We start from the raw sequence: 21,824 nt of genomic DNA, 5'->3' as shown, positions 1-21,824 counted from the left end.
TTTATTACAAGTTGGGTGTTGCTATCTTTCCCTAACCATATAGGAGAATGCCACCAATTTAGCATTAGACCAACGTGATCTCATCCCTACTCGTCATATTTTGTGTTATAGTTCACATATGCGGTAGTAGCCAACTCACCAAGGCATGTAAACAGACCGTGATGCATAAAATTGGTGGAGTTCCCCTTTAACGAAGTATTTTTGTTGAACTCTAACCATAGTTTATTTGCCTTAACCACAATCTTACCCTAACTATAACCATACTGCAGTAGTTTTTGTAAACCTAACCTAGGGTTTGACAACATTGTCTAATATTTAAATTATTGTTCAGCAGTGAGGTTGAGCAGTCTAGACTGGATGTAAACGAGCTATCGGGTAAAACACATGTTCTAAACCACTTCATTTGGAGCTAAAACTGAAAGTGAGCACAGCTGACGTGTCAGTAATAATCCCTCCATTGCACATGAAATGTATGTGTGCGCTCAACTATGGCAAGTACATTGGGTCATGGTTGAGAAAGGAAGGAAGCCGACAGGCAGTTTCTGTGTTAAATTTATCATTCGCTTAGTTTTTTCTTCCTCACAAGTTTGGCTAACCAACCTGTGTTATTATCTGACTGTTCATATGTCTGTACCCACCGCTCCCACATCTTAATTACACGGCTTTGTTGAATACTCGATTCTGATTGGTCAATCACGGCGGTCTACGGTCTGTTATTTCTTTATAACAGACCGTTGCTATGTTAAACTGACCGTTGCTATGGGCGCAGTTCTGATGTCGGACTCTGGCAGACTGTTTTTGTGTCAAATTATTGATTTCTTAAGTAAGTGGTCATGTAATAAGCGGGATAATGTACAGCTAGCGGGTCATTGTTGTGAAATAAACCAACAATGACCGGCTCGCTGTACATTATCACTTACTTAGCAAATAACTTGGTGTTTGCAATGTTAATATTACCGATGAGAATGATGGCCAATAAGACCCACGTTGTAATAGCCTAAAGGAAAATTATCCTTTAAATTGGTAGATTAGCATATTTAAACACATACTTATCTACAATTCCACAGATGTATAATACTACTGAAACTGGTGCAAACTGTATTTTCCCAGTTTGAGTGGTAACCAGTGGGCAACCTCCGGGTCTGAAAAGTGGAGCCAATGCTGAAGTGCCTTAAACTTGCATTCTTTCTAATAGCCAGCAGGGGGCGACTCCTCTGGTTGCAAAAAGAAGTCAGATTGTATAGAAGTCTATGAGAAAATGACCCTACTTCTCACTTGATTTATTACCTCAGTAAACGTTGTAAACATGAGTTTATGGTCTCAATCGCTAGTTTCAAGTCTTCTTCAATACAGCATGATGTTCATTTAGTAAATTATGGTCCCATTTAGAGTCAAATAGACCATAAAGTAGGGGATGCTTTAGGGCGTGGCTACCTTGTGAATGACAGGTCGCTACCACGGCGTTGTCTGTGTTTTCATTTTACAACTTTAACCCTTTCACAGTGTGTTTTCAGTTCATAAAAGTTAATTATAACCTTTTTGGTCGCCTGAAAACGTCTTGTTCAGTCTTCGGTTTTTAGCTCCACCGTCTTGTGTCATTTCTGGTTGCTAAAAAACCAAGATGGTGACGGCCAAAATGTTAAACTTGAGGCTTCAAAACAGCAGTCCACAAACCAATGGGTGTCGCCACAGTGACTACGTCCACTTCTTATAGACAGTCTATGGTGGTAACCTCTTAGAGGTGATGGTCATTGGCACAAAGGGTGTTTTTCAGTTTACTTCAAAGACTTCTAGTAAATCTCATATCATCAGAGAGTATCTAGCTGCTAACACTCACACAGTGCTGCATGACTCACAACACCTCGCCATACCTTTTCAGTACACAAAACCTCTTTCACCAACTCTCTCACAAACACACTGCTTGATCATAATCTCTCTTTCTCCACCATAGTCACACACACACACACACACACACACACACACACACATATACACAGATGCAGTGTGAGTGTATGGTCCAGGTCTCTGGTGACAGACCAATCAGGAGGGAGATAAAGCCAGTATGATGCTTTAGCCTGGTAACCCACGGCGACCCATTTAATCCCACCGGCCAGTCCCCATGATGGAATTCAATTGATCAATCATGTAGCTCTGATGGCACCATTTCAGCCAGCTTATTGCTTTCTGCTTTCTCTCTGTCGCACACAAACACACACACACACACACACACACACACACACACACACCTGAATACACACTGAAAGTCTGACCCAAGTCTGTCACGACGGAGCACCCACAAAGGACATACAGAGAACGAAGGAGACGACAAAACCTACTGTAATCTATAGCAGTAAGAACAAAGCTTTAACTTATGATAATCAATATTGTCCGTTCATCTGTATGAATGTGTGTGTGTGTGTGTGTGTGTGTGTGTGTGTGTGTGTGTGTGTGTGTGTGTGTGTGTTGGTGTGGATGTGTGGGTGGGTAGCTTGATATCCGGCTGGTCTCATTGTATCCATGGATGGGTAAAGAAACTCATTGCCGTGACGGGTTAAATCCTATTCACTGTCGGATACACACACACACACACACACACACACACACACACACTCACAGCTGCCTCTATCTCTGTGAGTCAGTCTCAGAAGGGAAGCGCTTCTCTTCCCTCTTTTTCAGAGCAGAACAAAACAAACAATGAGCCCTTATTGTTCTCTCTTCTCTGCCTTTTTCCTCTCTCTTCCGCCTTCTCTGTCTCCCTCTTTTGCTCTCTCTCTCTCTCTCTCTCTCTCTCTCTCTCTCTCTCTCTCTCTCTCTCCATCTCCGTCTCCGTCAGACTCGGCCTGCCCGTTTCCATTTTTTTCAACAACCCAGGAACAGTTGAATTATTAAATCCAAATACCTCTGAGAGTTACAGTAGATGGGTTGTCACCTGTTTGTGTGTTCCAGTGCATGTATGTGTGTCTGTCTGCAGGGGGTAGGACACCACCAGTGTGCATCTTTTTGCACTTGACATAGATTATCATACTGATAGGACAAGGGTCGTAAGTCTGACCTCACAGCCCCAGCCTGTGCGTGTGTGTGCGTTTGTGTGCATGTGTGTGTGACTCCAGAGATCAAAGTTTTTTTGGGGGGGGCGGGAGGCACCGAGAGGAACTCAGGGTGAAGGGCGGAGCTCCCCTCCCTCCTCTCCTCCGTCCTCCATCCTCCATCTTTTGCTTACTCCCGGCGCCTTTTATCTGGTAAGCTGCTGCATGTCACAGTGGATGCACAAGGGGGTGAGAGGTCATCGTGGCATTCTGGGTAAATATTTCTTCTTCGTGCAAAAGAGACTTTTCAACAAACGCTATGTATGATTTTCCTTCAAACGTACTGAGAATACGTGTAACTCAAGGAAAAAACATTCCCTATCTTAACAGGCCCACCTGTCTTGAACATCATATCCATGTTGGACGCACACACACACACACACACACACGCTCGCATGCACACACGCACACACACACACACACACACACAGCCTCTGTGTGTAAGATAATAGGTTAAGATACAATAGTCCCCTTTTGGCCCCACAAGTCAAGTTCTTCCATTCTCTCCCATTCATCTACATTTTGCCCCCCGATCACCCCCCACTTCCCCTCGCTTTGGCTGGGGGCACAGGTCACCACAGGGCTTTACCCCCACACACTCCTCCTGTCGACACACACACAGAAACACACATGCCATGATCCCGCCTTCCTGTGTTCCCATCACTTGCACAGCTGCCATTTCTGTGCATGTAAGTTACAGCGGAAATAAAAGGTTTCCTGCACACGTTCATAAATATATATACTGTACATATAGGGATGCACCGATCTGACTTTTTCAGTCCTGATACCGATACCTGGGCTTTGGGTATCGGCCGATACAGAGTACCGATCTGATACCAGTGTTTAGTTAATAAGCTGTATGCCTCACTGTGTGGAAGTGACTGGGATCAGTCTTGCATGTGTAAGGCAACATCAGGCTTGACTTTAAAATTGCTTTCCTAACTTTGTAAAACAAAATGTAACAAATAAACACATAGATATAAATTTACTGAATTGTTATTTATCATTAAAATAATACATTTTACACCAGCAACTTGGTAAAAAAAATCTTCAAAATGAAATGCAGCTTTTAAATGCAGCAACAAATTGGTCAAAAATTAAACATTATATAATGCAGATAGTATATAAACATAGAATTGAATTGAATAGATCAACCTCATTGTCACGATACCCAATCCAGCTATTATAGTCATTATCGGCCCGATATCCAATATAGTTATTGGTATCATTGCATCCCTGGTATACAGTATATGATAACTTGATGTGATGTCATATGATAATTTTAATCTATTTCATAATATCACAATAACAAAAATACTTCTGAAGCTTGCTCAAGGGCACTCAGTGGCTTGAATCCAAAGCTTTGTAAAAAAAAAATATCTATTATCCACCTGAATGGATTCGTTTTTACTCCACTTTGAGTCTATAATAGGAAACATGCACACTTCTCCTACACTGACTATCAGGGTGGTCCGCCTCTAAATGGACTTTTATCACAGCAGAGATTTTGTGTTATCATAGCAAGAAACACAGTTAGGGCACAGATGGCACAAATAACATTAACAATAGCTCAGTTCCATTCACGTGTCCAAGGAATCATGACGCACTATAACCAACAAGTTCTCATCCCAACTCGTCACATACTGCCGCTTTGTCACGCCGCTTGGCGTCACTTTAGGTTTTAGCATCTAATATTAGTTACGTTTATGAAACGTTCGTAAAATGAGACTTGACGTTGTGAACATGGGACACAAACGGATAGCTGATTGTAACGTGAAAGTGAAACATAACGCACGGGACACAAACAACAGTCTCTTGGCGCTTTCACGCGGCAACAGCCATGACAAAGCCTCGGTATTTGACGACTTAAGAGTGAGAATGGGCTGATATATCAGGGCCATGGAACAGGAACAACTAAATGGGATTCAGCCATCATTAACATTATTAATTTCCTGCTACAATATGACATGTCAAAATGTCTGCTGTGCAAAAGGCCTGCAAGAATTGTAATGTGTTTGCTGAAAAACGCAAAATCACCTCATGCTTTGATCATTGTGGTGAATTTAATTTTCAACCAACGGACTGACAAAAGTCTACAGGGAGAAACATGCCAGTCCATTCAGAATAAAATTTACCAAAATTATCAATTAAGGTGAGATGTTTCTTTTGCTTTATTTTACATTTTAGTGCCACCTTTTTCCCTGATGTTGTTTTGAGAAAACAAAAAACATTGTTTTCTCCTTTTCATCAGGCTATTAGATCATTTGCTTCATACATGGAAAGCAACTGTCTCATTACTGCATATGTAACATATTCACCTGTACTGAGAGGCAGATATAACAACAAAGTCAACATGAGAAAGCTGTGTGATTGTTGGCCTTGTTACTTGTGTATGTTTATGTCTTTTTCCTTCTGTGTACAAATGTTCGTACCGACAAGCATACGGCCATGAGTGTGTGTGAGAAGCTTGCATTATTGTGTATTTGTGTATGTGTTTGTCTGTCCATGTCAGTGCATGCTGTTCCCCCTGTCGCCCCTTGCTGTGTGTGTGTGTCATTATCCAGCGGGGGCCGCTCTAATGGAAGCTGTGATTAGCAATGCTGTTAATTAGACCACAGAGCCAACCGCGCAGACCTCTGCCACAGAAACACTGCAGATAAAACACACGAGCAAAACGTGACGCGCGGCAACACAATGCTTTGTGGACGCTTCAGTGAAACGTGAAGTGATACAATATTTTCTACGATATGAATTGTGAAACACAAAGTCCGGTCGTAGTAAAAACAAGAGACAGACCACACATGTAGCACATGGTGTAGCACGTCATGCACATAAAGAACAAAGTGAGACAATAATGCTGCTAATTAGATAACAGAGCTTCGACTTCAACTACAGATTCAACCACAGAGTCGGTGCCACAGACATCCGAGCACACATAATAGTGCGGGATGCATTTGTGTAATTATACGTGACTCATATTATACTTGTCAATGAAATATGGCTTTATAAGAAAAGTAGACCTCGGATACATTTTGAATTATTGTAATAACACCAGGGCCGTGGAACAAGAATACCTATAAATGAAACTGAGCCATCACTATATTAATATTATGACGAGACACCTGTGCTTTTCATCCTATAAAAAGTCAACATGTCTCCTGTGGAAAAGACAATTGTAGGTCAGTATTAAACATGACATTCTGTGAAGTGCTCTGTAGCAACTATAGTCAAGTTTCAATTCAAATTTTGTGCAAATTTTAACAGAATATGAGGAAAATCTGCAAAAGAAAATGCAGATTACTGCGTGTTTCCATCCAATACTGTAATGCAAATATTAGGAGTTGATGAGAAAGAGTTGATGGCACTAAGTCTCCAATCAGGTGCTACTGAACCAAAGAGTGTAGAAGCAAAGAGTGTTTTTTTTACAACAGTTGCCATTTTGGACTGAAAACGTATTATATTTAGAGTATTTTATTGTTCAACACAGGCCATTTCGGTAGAATATGACTATAGAATAGAAATTAATTTGGTTTTATTTTTGTATGGCACTTTTTAAGGCGGACGTTTTACTGGCGTCCGATGGTCGCTTTCAGTCCAAAATGTCAGAAGCGTAGCTTTGCTGTTGATGTTGCAATGGAAAGATCAATTGGCTTTCACTTCTTGGCAACATACGTTCTATGATTGAACCATTTCAGGCGCTGAGAGTGCAACAAGATGACGTAATTAAAAAGAGCGCAAATGGAAAACAATGTAGAAATCGTGAAGCTAAGTTTATGTGTCCTTATTGGTCCACACAGATATGATGGTTTTTGTCTGCCACAATTTTCCGTCTCTTCAGTGGAGCCAAAGCTTCGGTGACAAATGACACACTAGCTTTTCCACCTCAGCCAAGTGTATAAACTTTTTTTCGATATTTTGAGTTTTTATCAAATTTCTGGCGTTTCCACTTTTTTATTTGCAACGTAAAGTCATAATTTTTTAAGGTAAACTCTGATCCAACATGTGTACAAACTATCAGTTACCCTTGTGTGGTGAAAGTGGAAGTCTCTAGAACAAACACCATCATTATTCATCTGTATTTGGTATGTGTCTGGGTGTGTGTGTGTGTGTGTGCGTGTATGTGGATTTGTGTGTGTGTGTGTGTGTCAGGTCTAAAGTCTTTGTGCTCCGCTGATGGGTAAGTGGGCCGTATCCGAGCATATCGGAACGCTGGAGGTGCACCTGGGATTCATCCTGGAACCTGCTGGAATGTTTTAGAAATTTATCAGCAGTGGGAAAAGGACTCCATACTGTATCTGTATGTATGTATGTGTGTGTGTGTGTGTGTGTCCGTGTGTTAGAGACAGAAAGCGAGAAATAGCCCCCAGTGGCGTTCTGTCACCCCCCCTCGCTCCGACATCTGGTCCTGTCTCATTTACCGTAGGAGACTGTCTGTGTGATGGCTTTTTAATGCCACTGACACTGCCACATACACACCCAAAAACATGCACACATGTATGCACGCACACACACACACACACACACACACACACACACAAATATACATAGAGTACATGTGAGAAGAACCCCCTCATGTGCACACACACCAGCTCCCGCCTCCATTAACATGCGTCCAACATTGATCCGGTATGACAGCGTATATGATCAATAGTGCATGCATAAACTGACATCTCAGGTAGCTCCGTTCGTAAACAAGTAGGGGTTTCTGAATGAAGATGTTTGGTTTAGAATCCCATATCGCACCTGCACACACACACTCACACACATCTGTCATTGATCCGACTTCTTTCCATCTGGGCTCTCCATGTTGTAATCGGGATCAGAGGGCGTCCACATCGTTTATGTATGTTGTGTATTTATATAAGTGCACTTGAAAAAATGCAGTTAACATAAAAAATACAATAATGCAGGAGTGGTAAACAATATATTCAAGCACACACACACTGACATATATTCTTTTGCTCACCTTCGTCCCTCTTCCTCTTGCCCACGTCGGCAGCTGAGCTGATACCCAGAATGCCACTGATGGAGTACGAGGAGCCGGCTGAGTCGTTGGTCACTGCTGACACTTGTGTGGCCGCCACGGACGTCGCTGCAGACAGATCACATGACAATACAATGATGTTTAGAAAAATTAAAAGAAAGAAAAAGACAAGAAGGAGAAGAATAATCACAAATATCTTTATATTATATCACGCGTTAACCTCTTAAGCCCTCAGGATAAAAAACACCTAAAATAACTACCCAAAATGAATCAGGAGTAGCTCCTCAACCATAAGGCTTATATGCATATTTCTGGTCTCGTTTGATGAGTAAGAAGCTAAGGAAAATGAATCCATGGTAAGTAAACGTATTTTTATTACCATTTCAGAGTAAACTGAGATGCAATAAAGGAAAAAATAAGATTTTTATCTTTGCCTTTATATAATCTAAATTTCAACGGCAATATCTCCATTAAAATCAAGATCCCATGGATAATGATGCAACTATATGTCTTCTACTACTCTTTACTACAACTGTGACTGTAAATGTGATGAAACTACACTAACATTCATAATTTATGATACAATTTATAAAGATATAGTCAGACAGTCTCAATGTTTTGGCCATGTTTACCGTTTACAGGTTGTTTACTTGGAGTTTTACTTCAAAACACTCGGCTATTTATTTCCATATAGCCATGTTACAGATGTGTCAGCTTTTGTTTAAGGGGATTTTAAGGAATTCATGTTAGATTTTGTAGCCTATAGAATTGGCATAAATACACATGTGGCTGTTGCTACTAATGTAAAGCACCTTATTTGGGGCTCATATATAAAAGTAAAGGTCACCTTTAGCTCAATAGCACTACTGTGTTCTTCATATGTATTATTTAAATGCATCTAAAATAATGTTTTAATTAGGCTTTATGATGTTAAACGGACAGATAAAATCATACTGCATGACACTGAGTGACACAGAACCTTGTAGCTGCTGTTCCTTGAATATGTCCAATACTACTTCCACCAGCAGTTATTGTTCTTTGTACTTGAAGAGCACTTGAACACTCACATGTCTTGATTCAGTTATTTATGACACCTTCACAGACAGAAGATACAGAACAAAAAACTATGAGTGAAATCCTATTTTTCTCTCCCTAAACTCAACATAGATGCACTTTAATCCTCTAAAACTTTTACTCAGCCATACAGACCAAATGGAGGATTGAAAAAAAAGGAGTCTGTGTTTTGCCCCTCGTTGTCTCTCCCTCTAATCTTCCCCCTGGAGGAGACAAGTTCCTCGCTGGGCGACACAGCGACATACTTGTCACCGCTTCAGTGACACACACACAAACACACACACACACACACACACACACACACACAGAAACATACAGTCACTCATTCCCTGGTCCCTTATCTGTGCCCCTGTAAGCGGACATGGGGTTGAGTGACAGTATGGTATCCCAGGAGGGACAGAAAGGTGTGGAGACAGACATCCTAATCCTCTCTCCCAGCAGACCCCCCAAACACAGAAAGACAAGACCGAAAAGGGAATACAAAAAAAAAGAAACGATAAACCAGCGGATCAAGGTCCCTTCCAGCCGTTACTCCTTCGCTAACGACAAGCAGAGTATAATGAATGCATATCCCTCCTTTTCCCATCACTTGATTTAGCACTTCAATTATCTGATTTTCCTTTCTCTTTCTTTTCACTCTTTTTTTTATCAGACGTAACGCTTTTATTCCGCCAAATCCAAATGTTCAATTTTCCGCCTGGGAGTGGGACCCATTTATCTGTGTAATCTGTGAGCGTGCGTGTGTGTGTGTGTGTGTGTGGGTGCATCTAGGTGTGTATGCATGTGGGTGTGTGTGTGTCTGCTAAATGTGTGTAAAAGGCAGGAGTCAGGGAGCAGTGTGTGTGAAATTAATTTAGATTAATAGACAATGTGCGATTATGAAGATATGAGAGACACCGAAACACAATCCACTGCAGGGCAGAGTGAGAGAGAGAGAGAGAGAGGGAGAGAGAGAGAGAGAGAGAGAGGGACAGAGAGAGGCTCTCATATTTATTTGTACTCTGAGATATTCATCGAGTAAAAGGAAATAATATTTCAGTCATAGCTGCTGTAATAGATATATTGCTTCAGTCTGTAACATGATTAGAAAACTACAAATGAACAATCAAACCATGTTAATCTGAAGGAGGACAATATTAATTTCACTCATCCAAACGTCAGAATCAGATTTAAGACTTCCTGTTTTTTTTTGTTGTTGCTTATTTTCTCAAACGTCCTTGCAATGTGCTTTATGTTGGCAAAACAAAACATGACCGAATTAACCCACAAACAGCAAAAGTTAGCCGTGGACTCCTCTTTGGGATCATTTGGTTGAACGCAAACTCATTTAGGAATAGGCAGAAGACAAGATCAGTCATAATTCAGAACCTGCTTTGTGCCCTTTATCATTTCAGTTTTAGGGCTGCAACTAATGATTATTTACATTATCGATTAATCTGTTGATTATTTTCTCGATTAATCGATAAGTTGTTTGATCTATAAAATGTTAGAAAATGGTGAAACATGTTGATCAGTGTTTCCCAAAGCCCAGGACGACGTCCTCAAATGTCTTGTTTGTCCATAACTCAAAGATATTCAGTTTACTGTCATAGAGGAGTAAAGAAACCAGAAAATAATCAAACTTAAGACGCTGGAATCAGATTTTTTTCTTAAAAAATTACTCAAATCGATTATCAAAATAGTTGGTGATTAATTTGATAGTTGACAACTAATTGATGAATCGTTGCAGCTTAATTCAGTTCATTATGTGATTTAGTGGTGCATATTCCCAAACAAATTTTTATTAATTAAATGAACACAAAACAACCGACACATAATAAACGTGGGCCTTTTGAGGGGCCTCGGGGCAGTTGCACACTTTGTCCGGTTAATAATCCAGCATTGCTGTAAACTAGAATTTGGGAACATGCTGTTTGGGAATCATGAGCTCTGTCAGCAGACATTTCATATTTGTTTTATGGACGTCATAGGTGGACACCTTTGTTGCATGTTGTCCTTCCTCACTCTCCCTCAGCTCTCCACTGTACACTCGACGATAAGGGCAAAAAAGTACTAAAATTATACGAATACGAAATTATTAGTCCTAAAACCCAGAAATGAGTTAGCATTTTTGCACTTCTGGTTCCCTCGTCTTGAAGTCGATGGGTTTTTTTAATGGGTTTTTAGTTTATATTGGTACAGCTGCTGCTGCTCTAAATTAAAATCCGGTAACTAGTGCCAGTGATTTGAGTCCTTGGATGATGACAGCATTTTCACAGCTGGAAGGCAGAAGTTGCACTGTACTTACTGAAAGTAATCAGATTATATTACTTTTACATTGTAATACTTGGGTTAGGTTACTTATTACATTTTTTGACAGGTAATTGTATTACAGGTATTGTATTGTATTGTATTGTAGAGTCTGTGGTCAACACAAGATTAAGAGATTTTAACGTTTTGTTCTACGACATAAAATACATCAGTAAATATCCCACTTGTGAATTTTGAAGCTTTTACGTGTCTTAAAAAAGGCGGTTGCTAACAAGTGGGTAAATGAGACTACTAAACATCATCACGCCGAACACTAGTCCGTCTTTATGTTAGTGGTGGTGATGGTCATGCTTCCGTAGTGTAGTTTGTTTATAGCCTAACATTTTTTTTACTTCTGGCGATTGTATTTATGCTTCAAAAATCATAAAAGTGGTGTTCATATGGGGAGATTATTTTACGGAACAATCATAAACGTGCGTTTGCCACAGAGCTTATTTTCTGCAATAATACAAAATCCAATGGAAAAATCCCATTGGCTTTTTGTCAAAGGGAACCAGGGCGATGCTAACTTCCTGGTTGGACAACAAAAATACGTCATCCCTGCAGCTCTCTATTAACTCCAACCATCACACAAACCCTCAGTTCACCTAACACACTGTGCATCCCATTACTCTTCATTTTGGGACATCTTGATTAAAGCATTCAAGCAAAGACCCTCGTGGCGCTCATCATTTCACGCTGTGTTTTTTCACTCTAAGTTGAGGTCCAGAATTTCAATACGTTTTCGTTGTTCCACGTACTGCACACGAGGGCTCCTGAGAGATTCACACAAAAACGGCTCTGCTGTAAAATTTGCTTTGACAGTTGGAAACAGGATTTTCATCGCAGCAGACCTACCTAAGTTGTGAGCCGACACTGAGCCTGTTTGGCCGGGCGGCTGCTGAACCTTTGTCCGAATGATCCTGCAGGAGGAGAGGAGGAGATATTAGTGTGTGTGAAGTGGTCGCTTGTGTGTGTGTGTGTGTGTGTGTGTGTGTGTGTGTGTGAGAGGATTCTGAGTGACAGAGAGAACATGACCATCGTGGGAGCTAAACTGTGTGTGTGTGTGTGTGTGGGTGTGTGTGTGTGTGTGCGTGTGTGCGTGTGTGTGTGTGTGTGTGAAGTGGCTGAGGCAGGCTGACATGGCAGAGGGGCCTCACACTTCCTGCTTGGCTGCTCATGCAAGCCTTTTCTTCCTCTTTCCTTTCCTTTCTTTCCCTTTTCCTCTCCTCTCATGTCCTCTCCTCTCCTTTCCTTTTTCCCTTTCTTTCCTTCCCTTTTGTGTCTGTGTCTGTCCTTACTCTCGCACACCTTCCTTCCCTTTTGTCTGCCTCTTTTGCTCCCTCCTTCTTTCTCTTATTTCACCATCCCTCCCTCTCTCTCTGCCTCTATGCTCAGGGGAAAGGGTTGTCATTGTACCATCGTGTTGAACCACTGAGCTGCAGCCACTTCATACATATGGAGACTGGGGCCTCTTTGCCATTCTCTCTTCCACTCCCGCACACACACACACACACACACACACACACACACACACACACACACACATAAAACACACAGTATTATATCGCTCTGAGCTCTACCTACACTCAGTACCTGTTGCTATAGGTTGATACTCAAACACACACACACACACACACAGCCTGTAGTACCTGTTGATGGAGCTGACGCTGGGGACGCTGTCGTTGTCACACACTCTCTCAGCCAGGAGCCTGTCCCGGATCTCCCAGGCAAACATGGTGGGGTTTTGGCGTTTGTAATCGGCGATCTTGTCGACCACTTTGGGAGTAGCAACCTTTGGTTTGGATCCCCCGATCACCCCGGGGCGGATACTGCCCGTTTCATAGTACCTGCCAATCAAAGAAGCAGAAGAAAGATGCTCGCTCATGAGGGGCAACACGGGAAGGTTGTAATATTTCTAGAAGAAGTGTTGCATAAAAGCTGTTGAAAATTTGTTTTCAGTTATTTGCAGTGGTGGAAGGAGTACACAGATCTTTTACTTTAGTAAAAGTAGCAATACTATAGTGTAATAAATACTCTGTTACAAGTAAAAGTCCTGCATTCAAAATCGTAAGTAAAAGTAAAAAAGTATTAGTATCAAAATATACTTTAAGTACCAAAAATAAAAGTAGTCATTGTGCAGATAATATATATTATATTATTTGATTATAATCATTGATGCATTAATTTGTTCATCACTTTAATGTTGCAGCTGCTAAAGGTGGAGCTAATTTGAATTACTTTATATACTGTTGGGTAGTTAATAATACCAATAATAATATATCATAATTTATAAGTTGATTCATATTTTGTATTAATAATCAAAATCTGCAAAATAACTAGTAACTATAGCTGTCAAATAAATGTAGCGGAGTTAAAAGTACAATATTTGCATCTGACATAGTGGAGTAGAAGTATAATAAAATGGAAATACTCAAGTAAAGTACAAGTACCTCAAAATTGTACTTAAGTACTTGAGTAAATGTACTTGATTACTTTCCACCTCTGGTTATTTGTAGTTTTTATTTCATATTACCTCTAGTCCCACAAGGTGTTTTAAATGTTATCTTGAAATTAAAAATGTTTAATCTAAAAGATCCAAAATGGGATAAAAATGATTTTAATGCAACAACATGTAAGAATGATGAAGCTGAGAAGTTTAATCACCACTGGTTCCTACTAAAGAAGCAAATCTTTAACAATTGCTCACAAATATATAGTTTAATTTAAAGCTAAGTCCTCTCCTAGAGCAGCTGGGAACTGTATTTTAAGCAAGAATTACTCAAACAGAATGCATTTATTGGGAACTATATTCTACTTCAGATTTGGTGCACTCGTGACACTTTACACCTTGTTCCACCTAGTCCCAACTCTTTCCCTCCTGGCTCCTCAGTAGATGAACGACCTTCCCCCTGCACTCAGGACTTTTCTCTGGCTTGAATTCAAAACTCTCTGAACTGTCCCTCACCCTCCTCCTGCTCCTCCATTTGCACCTGATCTTGAAAAAGATGACATTTCTTGAAGGACAGGTTCACATTCTCACTGTCCATATACTGACAAAGTGAAGCGAGGTGATTGATGCTAAACCCACCGAGTTTGTCCTGTGCAAGAAATACATTCTTAAATCCAACTGACGCTAATATCAGTCTGATTTAGTCAAATCAAGTGGTTCACTTTTCAAAGTCACAGTTGCTCTTTGTGTACAGTATATCCTCCAACTGCAGTTAACCAATCTTTTCAACACTTTCGGGGGAAACATAAAGAGAAGTTCACACTAAAAAGACAAAAACTTTGGAAGATATCCACTTGATTTGAGGATTTTACAGCCCAGTCACCAGGAAAATAAATGTTGGCAGTGTACGTTTCTGCAAACCACGGATACGTTGAATGTCGACGTTTTTGCATTTGGTCAGAACAAGTGACGTAGAAACGTCAACATTCAACATATCCCTGGTTTGCAGAAACACACAATGCCAACATTTTTCTGCCGACTGGGTTGGGATTTTATCTCAGACTGCTGGATCCTCATATCAGCTTCTGTTTAACATTACAGTGTGTCGACAACTCACTTCACAGCCAGTATGTACAGGAGAAATAACTACAGCGCCCAATAACTCTTTCAATGTACATAAGGGCATGTGAGTATTGTATTGAGAGAGACTTGAAAACATACAAACCTATTCTTTAACCAACCACTTTTATATTATATCTAAATATGATGAAGACAATTACAAATATTACAAAAGACATATCTGTTGACGCTGACAACTTGATTATCGTATTCACTGTCTGTCCCTATGCGTGGATAGAAAACGGATAACTCGAGCCAAATTTAAGACTATTGTAAAATTCTGTGGTAAAGGACTCCATTGGTATTTGTCTCTGCTGTTAGCTCTATTTGACCTTTGTTGTCTGTTTTCATAACATCTTGTCTGTTAGATCGCTGCTGCTTTTGTATGTCTCGCAAAAGAGGCCTTCAACCCAAAACTTTCTCCAGGCAGTATAGTCGGAACATAAGTTATATTCAATGCCTTTAATTAGTCGGACATATTGGTATAACCACACAGGGTCTTCATCAGGATGGAAAGAGTCAAAACTGATTGTTTACACCTGGTTCTCTACATAGACCAACAGATACAGAGAAAACTATCATTGGCATGATATCAAAATGTTAAATCAATAAAAAAATAAACTGACCATACAAATCAGACCATTCAGTAATATGCAGTCCCATCAGTAGGTTAAGGTTCCCTGGAAAACCCTCGCTACAAGTTGTTGTAGGATAATGTCACAGTCATTAGAACAAACTGTGGATAACAATATCTGATGTCCGACTCGTGCTGGCTGTTGTTTTCTTTGGCAATTTCACATCGTGACACAGAGGTAAGAAGAGGGTGGCACTGACACACACACAAACACAAACACACACACTCCAAGATTCAGGCGCTTCGTGTCCACCATGGCTATTTCATGAATGTATTTGCATGCAGAAAGGGCATGGGGTGGGGTAGGTGGGGGCAGAGGGTGGAGGGGGGGTGGGAGGACAGCAAATACGCTACACAGCTTGCAGAAAAAGGGGGGATGCTGTGTGTGGATGCAAGCTGTCAGTCAGTCTTAAACCTGCTCTCTCTCTCTCTCTCTCCCTCCACCGCTGTACGGTAGAGTTATCCCCTCCGTGAAGATGTGTGTTCCTGTATATGTGCGTTTCCTTGTCTCTCTTTTTGTGTGTGTGTGTGCGTGCATGTGTTGCACAATTTGACTATTCACAGCTGGAGTATAAACACAGCTAAAGGAGAAAAAAAACAATCTATTTCCAAATGGAAAACTATTTAAATTATTCACAGCTGAATCATTGGTGAATAAACGAGCATGGTTATTGATATCCGCACAACGATGAGCTAATACACACACACACACACACACACACACACACACAGAGTGGTAGAGTTGGTGTTTTTGTTCTGCTGGCACCAGAGAGACAGAGAGGAGAGGATAAAACAACCCTCCCTCCCTCCTTCCATCCCTGGATCCCCTCTCCTCCCCCCTCACGGTAACGCTTCAGTGAGTTGAACGGCCAGGACAGGGGAGAGAGAGGGAGATAGAGAGAGGAAGACAGAAAGAGAGAGAGAGAGAAAGAGAGGCAAGGGAGAACAATGAGCAACACATTTTTTGATATAGCTGAGGGTCGCTGTAGCTAATCCTTCCCCTCCGTCCCCTTCAAATGGTCTCTCTGTCTCTCATTCGTTTTTTCTTTCTCCCTGCACTCTTCTTCTTTAACATGCCTTTCCCCTTTTTGATTGTGTTCCCTGTCTTTCTCCCTTTCTCCATCTCCCTCCGTCCTTTTTTTTTAGGGGTGCAGAAATATGGTGCCACTTTCATTTTGATGCTAATTCCAAAAAGTGATGAATCTTTTCCCTTTTGTCCCCCTTTCTTCTCCGGGGGACGGAACGAGCAGGGATTTAGTCTTGAATTTAGCTTTGAAAAGGCAGAGAGAGAGAGAGAGAGAAGGGGGGTGAGGAGAGACACAGAAATATTGAGAGGGGTCGGACGAGAAATACAGGATACAGAGAGGTGAGAGGAAGGTTAAAAAGGCAACAAAAAAAATAAAGAGAGTAGAGTGAGAGAAATAAGAGGCAAGCGAAAACAACGGCAGACGGCACTGAAAATGCAGCTTGTGGGAATCAAAGAAATGGACACTAAATGAGTCGGTGTGACCTTATAGGGGCTTCAGTTTGACACATACTTAGTCAACTCTGAACCTGTGTTGACAAAAAAAAAAGCAGGGCTGCAACTAACGATTTTCATTGTCGATTAATCTGTCGATTATTTCCTCGATTAATTGATTAGTTGTTCGGCCTATAAAATGTCTATAAAATGGTGAAAAATGTCTATCAGTGTTTCCCAAAGCCCAAGACGACGTCCTCAAATGTCTTGTTTTGTCCACAACTCAAAGATATTCAGTTTACTGTCATAGAGGAGTAAAGAAACCAGGAAATATTCACATTTAAGAAGCTGGAATCAGAGAATCTTTTCTTTTTTTAAATTACTCAAACCGATTAATCGATTATCAAAATAGTTGCCGATTAATTTAGTTCACAATTAATCGATTAATTGTTGCAAAAAAAAGCACTACGCAGAAAGACCCAAAAATGAACAATATACTTTTAGCTGTCCTGCTTCAGAGATTGCCCTTATGCGTAAAAGATGGCATCAAACCAGGGAGCCGACCTTTTCACACACCTTAACCAAACCGTCCGAGGCGTGACAGGCCACACGACCTCACAGTCTGTCGCCAAACCGCTGAGTGTGTATGGTCGTATAGGTGACTGTGTGGCTTTTACCTGCCCAGTATCTTGCTGACACATCCGTGGCTGACTCGTAGTTGGCGTGAGATGTCGCAGGGCCGAACCCCTTGGTGGGCGAGTTCCACTATTCGCTGTCGAACTACGTCTGGGAGGGGTCTGCCGTTCACAAACACACCTCCGAGCTGGTTCACTCCGCCATGTCCTAGAAGAGAGAGAGGAGAGAGAGAGAAAAGACAGCGTTTGAAATGAATCAAAACAAGGTCAAGGATGAGTGAGAGAGAGAAATATTATGGCTGCCTAGAAATTTAATTAGGTTACAGGCAATGAAATGAGACAAAGATAAAGTTATTCAAATGTGAGTGACCAAATGAAGGTTGATGAGGATTTTAGAGGACTAAACGATCGTGACTTTAGCTACATGTGCGACAAATAAAAAGTACAAAATCAATGATAAAAACATCTTAATTGACTGCATCATTAAGGCCTGGTTTGTCCTCTAATTACATTTTTGGAAAGACACAATTGGACACAAGAATGTCACAAATGTTGTAACTCCTGCTTTTCCAATATGATCGTCATGTCTGTCAACCTCATCGAATCTCATTTTAGATCACATAAAACCATATTTTAAAAAGACAGACTGACTTAGACCTGACACAAGAGGAACTACAGTCTCCAATCGCTGACGGCTGAACAGCTCCATCGAAGCAGCTGGAGAGTTACTACTACTTTATTAAAAGTAGGGCTGTGTATTGGCAAGAATCTGGCGATACGATACATATCACGATACAGGGGTTACGATGCAATATATTGCAATACTATAAGCCACGTGATATATTGTTATTTTTTAAATCTAATTTTAGGAAAACTGTCAAGAACACACCACCATATGCATAAAATCTGAGTAAAAAAAAGTTGCATTTTTATGCAATCAAAACAGTGGGATCTTCATTTGCTTTGATCACGGTCCCTGTAACATCCAACATCATAGCACTACTTCGAGAGGACACATACACTGAGAGGACGCATTTCTTTGCAAATTATATAAAGTATTGACTGAGTTAATCTTTTCATGTAAACTATTAATTAAAAATCAATACAGTGTTTTTGAGAATCAAAACCGTATCAAACATAATATCGCAATATTTTCTTACACCCCTAGTTAAAAGGCTGTTCAGACAGACATCTATCATCACATCCAACGGCCACATTCCGGTCTGGAATAAAGCGTCCACATTTTATTTTATTTGCTCGGCTTTAATGCCGATCTGTTCTCACCCTCGTGGATTTCTCCTGTGCAGTGAAAGTCAACTGATCACCGAGGCTTCAACAGAAAAACAATGTTGTGTTGGTGCCATTAACAGATTGTTTCTGTGGGACAACAGTTGGTAAATTCTCCCATTAAAACATGGTTAGTGAAAATCTAGCTCCCTTGAATCACTGACCAGCACTGAAAATATAATTCTGTCCAAAAAAATCTCTTATTTTGCTGCTGGAGCTGCTTTGTGTGTGTGTATATGTATATTATTATTATTGTTTATGAGGTTTGGTTAAGAAATATTAACTTCAGCAGAGTCACACTTTCATCTGCTCGACTCAATTTACTATCTGAAATACATCGGATCTCTCTCCTGCCACTGATTTATCTGGCTCAGCACAATAGTACCAGTTTGACTCTTCCAAAGTGCAAACTTTGCCCATTTTCACCCGGGGCAGAGTAAGCCAAGATCTTAAGTAAATGAGGGGATTAATTATTGACCAAGGCCTGGCCCCGGCCCCACTAATATTCCCCCTGAGGGATGAACGTATGGAGGAAATGAATGAAAGAGAATAACACTGGTATACACGAGAACAGAAGACAAGCCGATCCTTTACATAATATTGAGATTCATGGGATTGTTATAAAGTGTTTTAATCCTTCGCTCTTCTGCTACTGTAACTATTAGACGGAGAAAGTCATAGCTGCCTTTTAATTCATCTGACAAACTTCCAATTTTGATTGACGGATTTAAAACAGCAGGGACAATAAGTAGAAATTGGGTGTGAATTGGAGGATACAGTTTGCCCACGGTGACGTCTTTAAATGACTTTTTTTGTCCAACCAGCAGCCCAAAATGCAAAGTTACTCAGTTTTCTATCATGGACGACTAATTATCACTTTGGAGAAGCTGAAACCAGAAAATTATTGGAATTTTTGCTTAAAAATGACTAAAGCAATGAATCGCTTATCAAACTTATTGCCAATTAATTTGTTGTAAATCGACTAATCCAGTCATTCCAAAACACTGGGTTGGGACCCACAGATGGGTCACAGAATATTTTATTATGGTCGCCAAATAAATTTGCAGAATTTCTTCCATAATCTTTTATTTTATATCTGCAGTACACCTTTGAGCCACATGGGGGAGCCTGAATGTTCGTATTGTTGTGATAATTGTAGCCGACTTATAACACTGAATCTAATATAAAAGGCTAGCGTAAATTCTGTTTGTTTTACTGATGAGAGGAAAAAACAAGAGCCTGTTTACTCTGCATTTATAAAGTATTTAGGATAACGTGTATATGTTTTCCATAACACATGCATAAAATGATTTATCAAACGTCTGCAAAAGAGCTGATTTTCCTCTTCAACATAATATAAGGTGATGTGGAAATGGCAGTAAAAATGATCAGGAACCTTCATTTACGCACAAATTTACACGATTTATAGATATAAGGCCTATTGTGAATTGGGTCGAGATGGTTTCCCATTTTTAAAAAGTGTGTCCCCAGAAAAAAAAGCTTGGGAAACACTGGACTAATCGATTAACCAACTAATTGTCTGAGCTCTAATATTCCAGCATGCACCAGAGGAGAGGCAGGGTCGACCCCGGACGGGTCAGCAGTCGGCAAGCACTTAGTCTGACAAACACATCCAGATCCACGCCTCCAAACAAACTCCAAACAGCAAAGCAAGCTAACCACTGTATCAGCCCATATATACGTACATATATATATATAATAATATAATAATATAGTCAGCAGTGGTTGGATACAGTATGTAAGAGTACTATTTAGGCCACTCCCCAGTAGTGTGTGTGTGTGTGTGTGTGTGTGAGTGTGTGTATACAGTACTGTATATGTACATATCTCACCAAAGGCAGAGTATAAATCAACCAGATTTTTTTCTTCACATAATCCACTGGCTTTTGTATTACCATAGTGATTACGTCTTTAGGGGAAACACACAGACACACAGACACACACACTCACACACACTAATCCTAGCTGTGGGGGTAATAGATTTTAAACACATTACCCCAGCAGGGATACCCCCTTAAACACAAAGCTGTCCCCTGAACCTGTCCCCCTGTCCTCTCCTTCCCTCCATCAGCATAAAATAAAGAAACACACACACACACAGTCTCCTTCAGCTCAAACACAAATAAATAAATACAGAAATGTGAAGTCTACAGTCTCATTCTGTGAAATCAAACAAAGCTATTTCCAAGCGGCTGATGCGAGCGGTCACTCTCTTCTCTCTCTTACTACTTTATTTTTGGAGATAGAAGAAGCCTCATTATGCAGATGCCTGCTGCAGACAGCACAATTTGAAAAGCAATCGCTCTTTACAAAAGACACCAATATATATAGACAGAGTCATATTTATGCAATGTGCATGAAAGCTGGGCTCAACCAAGGCTCAAAGACTAAATGGCATGAAATAGAACAAACCAGCGTGAACTTTAAAGACAATATAATCACGTCAGCTGTATCAAAAGCATCAAATCTGTTCAATTAAAGGAGCAATCTACTAAATATAGGATATGTGTTTTGGTGGGACAGGAGCATTAAAGAGGCACACCACCGTTTTTACAAATCAAAATCAGTTAATTCATCATGCAGGATTACCGCTGCTTAGCTTGTAAAAACATTTATATGATGATGTCTTTTGAAGCTCTGGAGGAGCTTTGTCAATTCCTGAGAAAATAACCCTCATGATGTTGTCAGTTATCCCAGCTTGGGGTTAAATCATAGACTGTATATAAGAAGTAGTCACGTGACGTCACCCATTGGTTTGTGGACTGCCATTTTGAAGCCTCGAGT

At 40.5% G+C, this 21,824-nt stretch overlaps 1 protein-coding gene across 4 annotated transcripts in view; it reads right to left on the bottom strand.

The window, feature by feature from the left end:
- pax5 (paired box 5) overlaps positions 1–21,824 on the bottom strand; it is a 71,888-nt gene that overhangs the window by 32,604 nt on the left and 17,460 nt on the right. For all 4 annotated transcript variants that reach the window (XM_074630151.1, XM_074630153.1, XM_074630152.1 and 1 more), the window contains exons 2-5: positions 17,775–17,940; positions 13,086–13,283; positions 12,292–12,356; positions 8,053–8,178 (exon numbers count right to left, since the gene is read on the bottom strand). In XM_074630151.1, coding sequence (XP_074486252.1) covers positions 8,053–8,178; positions 12,292–12,356; positions 13,086–13,283; positions 17,775–17,940 — 555 coding nt within the window. The remainder of the gene's footprint in view (positions 1–8,052; positions 8,179–12,291; positions 12,357–13,085; positions 13,284–17,774; positions 17,941–21,824) is intronic.

Source organism: Sebastes fasciatus, chromosome 3, assembly GCF_043250625.1.
Source record: "Sebastes fasciatus isolate fSebFas1 chromosome 3, fSebFas1.pri, whole genome shotgun sequence".
In the NCBI taxonomy this organism is placed as follows: domain Eukaryota; kingdom Metazoa; phylum Chordata; class Actinopteri; order Perciformes; family Sebastidae; genus Sebastes; species Sebastes fasciatus.
The sequence above is the reverse complement of the archived record's forward strand: the minus strand, read 5'-3'. Positions and strand labels throughout refer to the sequence as shown.